This window comes from Heteronotia binoei, chromosome 6, assembly GCF_032191835.1.
Source record: "Heteronotia binoei isolate CCM8104 ecotype False Entrance Well chromosome 6, APGP_CSIRO_Hbin_v1, whole genome shotgun sequence".
NCBI lineage: Eukaryota > Metazoa > Chordata > Lepidosauria > Squamata > Gekkonidae > Heteronotia > Heteronotia binoei.
Window position 1 is genome coordinate 74,105,165 of NC_083228.1, and position 6,000 is coordinate 74,111,164.

The 6,000-nt window shown below is 43.4% G+C and overlaps 1 protein-coding gene across 1 annotated transcript in view; it reads right to left on the reverse strand.

Annotated features, from left to right (window-relative positions):
- The window catches only part of NEURL1 (neuralized E3 ubiquitin protein ligase 1), a 232,303-nt gene extending 227,104 nt beyond the window's left edge, over positions 1-5,199 (reverse strand). The window contains exon 1 of the mRNA XM_060241726.1: positions 4,968-5,199. Coding sequence (XP_060097709.1) covers positions 4,968-5,052 — 85 coding nt within the window. The 5' untranslated portion in view covers positions 5,053-5,199. The remainder of the gene's footprint in view (positions 1-4,967) is intronic.
- Positions 5,200-6,000: the final 801 nt, after the last annotated feature.

A 6,000-nucleotide genomic window follows, 5' to 3' on the forward strand; every position in this document is an offset into this window, starting at 1 on the left:
TCTCTTGATCCTCAAAATAACTTTCACTATATTAGACTAATATTTTACCTATAACAGGAAAATAAATCTAAAATACTGATTATTGTTGTATTTTACTAATTTCTCTGAACTTCTGTAAAAATCATAATGCAAAAAAATATAATGTAGAAATCCAACAACTTTTCTGAAAACCCCCCAAACCCCACATTGTTTATAAAAAGTATTCAAACCACTTGTAATATAATGGCATTGTATGGAGAGAGTGTTAAGGTGATTCAGATTCTGATAGATATATTCAGCTTTCTGAGATATACTAGATGATTGAGTCACCTCAAACTACACAAACATCTTTATCAGATAAAAAAAATGTTCAGTAAAGAAAATTTGGCCACTAATCAGGCCCGTGGTTAAATCAGGTATACAGTTAAAGTTATAAAAGAATACAAGACTGGCTTAAGAATTTTGGGTGCACAAGCTCCCCACCACCATCACTGCAAGGCAATCTCCTTACTCACCCCCATGCTGTGGGCATGGAAAGGGAGGCAGAAAATGGCACTCACTCTCCTCTCCCTTTCCTGTGCTGCAGGAAGGCAGGAGAAAAGCAGAAAGACAACACCTGCCCTCTCATCTGCACTGTGGTGACCAATTGCTATTTACTTTCTTGTCCTCCCCTACCATTATCAGGTGACATGGTGAGATGTAGCCACGGCTTTTTGGGTAGAAAAAGCCCAGCTGGAACTCATTTGCATATTAGGCCACACCCCCTGATGTCACCATTGTTTCACATAGGGCTTTTTTGTAGAAAAAGTCCAGCAGGGATTCATTTACATATTAGGCCACACCCCTGACACCAAGCCAGCAGGAACTGACACCAAGCCAGCCGGAATACTCAAGAACTATTTGGCATGAACAAGAAGAACAGACCTAAATAAAGACTGGAAACAAAATGCAAGTAACAGCTGCTGTTGGCAGTCCCCCTGCTCTAAAGTTCTCTTTAACATTTTGCAGCCCCTCTCATAGATGTCACACCTAGCCACAGTGGTTCAGCCATGTTGATGCTGCTCTCCGTGGTGTTTGTGGGCTTGGCAGTCTTTGTAATCTACAAATTCAAAAGGTATGAATGCTTGCTTTTTACTCTTTTGTTCATCTTTCAGATGTGGGAGTTTTTTGTGCGTTCCTGCTCAAAAAAAAAGCCCTGGATGTAGCTAATGTAAGGAGGATAAGCACTGGACCTGCACCACAGCAACACAGTGAGGAAAGGAGGGAGCAGATATCCCACCAGCCACCACGGGGGCAGGGGTTGCTTCTGGGGCAGACCCCAAAGTGGGGCAGCTGAGTGAGGATGGCTAATCTGTAGGGTCACCATGTCCAATTCAAGAACTATCTGAGGACTTTGTGGGTGGAGCCAGGAGCAAGGGCATGACAAGCACGATTTAACTCCAAAGAAAGTTCTGGCAACCATATTTAAAGAGATTGCATGACTTTTAAATGCCTTCCTTCCATTTGGAAATAATGAAGGATAGGGACATCTTCTTTTGGGGCTCATAAAATTGGACTCCCTGGTCCAATCTTTTTGAAACTTGGGAGACATTTTGAGGAGAAGCACCAGATCCTATGCAGAAAACTTGGTGCCTCAACCTCAAAAAACATACTCATGGATCAATTCTCCATTATACCCTATAGGAATCAGTCTCACATCTGTGAAACCTCCCCTTTCTCTATGCTCCAGCACACAAGCTTCATTCATCAGAGCAGGGTCTTCTGCAGTTGCCAAAGTACAAATGGGCAAAATCAACAGCTACTCATACACATGTCTTCTCTGTTGTAGTCACCACCTTGTGGAATGGCCTGCCTTGAGGAGATCTCCTGGCTTTCTGCAAACTATGTAAAACTGGATTATTCAGAGGGCTTTTCTATGCAGGCAATGGGGTAGCACTATACAAAATGATTCACACAGTTACTTGGATAAAGACTGTGGTCTTTACTACTATCCATACTTTACAGTAAGTAGGATCTTACCTTGTAATTTTGCATCATTTAATGTGTCAAGTTAATACTTATGCATTGCTTCAGTTCTGTTTATAGATTTTTGGTTAGTTCTATAAGCCTAATTCTATTGCATTGTTTACTGAATGTTCCATCCTGTTGATTGTATTGACTCACTCTTTTTAATCCTCCTTGTTTCCTAGTGAGAAAGATGGACTATATATAAATAGATTAAAAACAAATAATTAATTAAATCCCCACCTGCCAAGTTCCAGATTCAAGATCTGTTGAGTCCTGACAAATTGTGAGAAAAAAATCCTAACTTGCAAGATTCTGCTATGGATATGGTTTAAATTTTTAAGACTCTCTCAGAAATATCAATTGTAAAATTGCCTTTTGCACATCTTATTCAGGCCTCAGCATTTACTATAAAACTTCCACAATCACCAAATGGCAATGCCATTAGAATTCAATGCTTGAAGGATTCACCCTAAACAAAATGCATTGGATTAGAATGCAACTCTCTCTCTCTCTCTCTCTCTCTCTCTCTCTCTCTCTGGAATATCAGAGACAGAGGATCAGCACGGAGTGGGAAGATTTAATTGTGCAAGATGATGTTTTACAGAAACTTCTCTCCAGCCAGAAGGCTGCAAATCCTATAGTTCCTATACCTCTTGGCTGCTACACATAGACATGGAACTTTTCAGCATTTTCAAGGGTAAACAAACACTAACCCTGCTACCAGATCAGCATAGTCATTTGTAAAGAGGGGCAAGAAGGCCTTCTTTTAAGGACAACAGGAAATCAGGGCTTGCCAAGCTGTGAACTCTTGTGCATCCTTCCAAATGTGAAAGATTGTCAGGGAAAGAGGCTGAGATTGAAGTGCACCTTCAATTAAAATATATCTCCTAAATATAAAATATAAGAAAATGGAGTGACATTCATACTTTTTGTGCTGCTTTGCCCCCAAAGCATTTTACAGGAACCTGTCAAACCTAATCAAGCTTGTTTATTCTGCATGTAAATGTAGGACCTGAGGCAATCTTTTTAAGAAACAAGAAAGAAGGATAGGGAAAGCACATATTGTTCCTGGCAGTTACTTGGCTCTTAGGGTTTTATTTTTCCCCTAAATACAACAAAAGACAAAGCCTAGTTTAACTCTTCATTTCAAGCATCATTACTGGACCACTTTATCACAGTAGAAACAGACAAGAACCATTTTGTTTGCTTTGCTATCAGATTTAATACCACAGCATGCCCTAGTCAGTTAAAATGGGGCAAGGATGAATCCTTAAACCAAGCCTGCCATGTGGAAGGTGATCAAATCAGGTGTCTCTGTATGCTGTACATTTGTTATCTCTGCATGGGCTAGTAATAACAAATTACAAGGATGTGCCCATTCTGCCTACAAACTGCAAATTTTGCTTCAGGTTGTTCCAGTTAAATTTCCAGTTGACAGCCTTATTTTTAAGGCAAATCATTCCTGGCAGTTTACAATTGAATACCAACTACTGGAGCATCGTCTGTGCTTTCACATTTGCGTTGAAAGGGAATGATGGATTTCTCAGTAAGGTTCAGCTGCCCCCTCTTTGTACATCTAATTTTAAACACAGCAATTGTCTGTTCTGAATTTCTGCCTGACTCAGTCCATGCTGGGATTGTATGTCTTCTTGGCCATCACCAGCAGAATGAGACAAAAACAGTATTGCTAATAACCCTGAGAATATGCAATAGCTTCATCAAATAATGAAGGCAGCAAGAAGAAATCTAGTTCCCGGGTAAGTGGTAATAAATGAAGCATTTCCCAGTAACAATGTTCTGTCCTTCTGTGCTGCTTTTCAACTCATTAAAAACCTGTTATAAATACATGATGCTCTGAAAAAGAAGCACAACATCCTTTTTCATCCACTTTTGGCCACAGTATTTTAATATTAAATATGACAAAGTAATCTGCAATAATATGTCTATTATACTGATCCAGACAAATCAATGGCAAATGCTTTCAAAACTGTAAGACTACAATTAATGTCCAGAAAGCAGTTAACCTGGAGTGCTTGGATTTAATTAGTTTGGCCCCATTTATTTCAGTGCAACTCATGCATTTTGACAAAACTGAGGAGGGTTTTTTATCAGGAAGCAGAGTCTGCTCTAAGATGCTCAAGTGCAGAGCATCGACAGTGGACATGGGATATTCAATCTTCATCTCTTTACGTTTCAAGCAATCTTGCCAGGACATCTCCATGGGAATAGCCTGGAAAGCTTCTAATACCAAACAGATCTACTACCACCAAGATCAATATACTGCCTATGCATATAGAATCTGTCACTCTCTAAACTGGATCCTCCCACCTAAAAAGCTGACATTTCTCAGGTAACCAAGACAACAGTAGCTGCAGTATACTCATTCAAAAGTAAAACACTGGAAAGTCCTTTATTGCCTAGCATAATACACAGGTCTCTGTTCTTTTCCTGTAAGCTCTTTTTAATGTGTATGTAAACCCATCTATGAGCCCATTCCACAGCATATTTACCTGGGAGTAAACCCCAGGGATTTCACTGGGTCTTGCTTCCAAGTATACATGCACAGGATCACAACCTACATCATATTTGCCCAGAGGAATTAGTGGCTCTGTTTGTCTTTGCACAGGTATTCATGCATTCACATATGAGTGTACTAAAGAGTGTGTATTCCTTTAATCATATATACAATATGATTAAAGGAATCCAAGTTGCAGAAAAGGATTCTCTGTGACATTTTAAAAATCACTTGGAGAAAGAACAAACCCTTTTGGATCTTTATGGGAGGGGAGGTGTTTTAGCTACCCTGGATTTCTTACAGAGCACAACTGGTTTGGGAAGGAGAAATGGCATCCAGATGAACCTCAAGGATGTATTTATGAAAATTGTCACAATCATGGTTCAAACCTCTTTTCTGCCCTTTAAAAGAAGAGAGGATTCTTTTCAGCTTCAAAACCAAAGACAGAAAAGACAGTCTCTCTTACCTTTGAGATGCTGATGATGGACTCTGTGGAACCGGCTAGGGTTGCCCCGAGGCAGAGCTGGGATACTGGAGAAGCTGTTCCCCATGGCATCCAAAGGGAGAGAAACAGCTGGAAGGTGACAACAGCTGGAAGGATCTGTGGGTTTATGTAGCTGCCAGGTCGAGGTGGGGAAGGGAGGAGAGGGGAGCAGGGGCTGGGCTCTCCCCTCCCTCTCCTGGTCCGTTCTCCTCCTCTTCTCCCGTCCACCCCGGCTGTCACTTTGGATCCAGAATCAGTCTTTGTTTCCTTTGCCTCGGAGATGTTGCCTCCACTCGGACATCGCCTACATTGCCCAGGCTGGGTGAGAGCTGAACGCACTGAAAGGACTGCTTCTCGAGCTAGCAGCGTGGAAGAGCTGCTCGCCTCCCCCAGGGCGTTCAGGTTGATTCCCTTGGTAATCCCCCACCGCCGCCAGCTCTCAGATTTCCCCTTCCCTGTCCGGCTGCTCCTTTTGTGTCTCTAGCATCCCCTACCTCACCTCACCCTCTCTCTCACCCCTCCCACTAGGCTTCTTCCACGGAGTTCACCTTGCCAGAGCGATGCAAGAGGGGGACTGTTAGCCCACTGCACTCACTGGCGCCCCCGCCCTTCCTTCGCCTGGACCCTCCTGAAGCCCCCACCTCTCCCCTGCTGCGCTGGACCGGCTCCCCCTTCGGACCCGGTTGTTATGGTGACAGCTGCCTCCTCAGGCTACTCACTTAAGGGACCCGATGAGTCACGTGGGCAGCCAGATGTGACACCTCTGGAGTGGGAGGGTCCCAAACACGCGTTTGGGGAGGCGCCGCCCACTCCGAACTCAACCAGGGCCGGGCCCAACAGGTAGCGTCCAGGGAGAGGGGGAAGCAGAGCTGCAGAAATAGAGACCGGAACAACCAGGGTGCAGCGGCACTAGTTCCTTTGGAGCACATTGCAGTCGAGACCGCATTTGCGAGCAGACCCCCCCCCCCCCCCAGTCTTGCATTGGTGTGCCACAGGAACGCCACTCCGGGCCTGG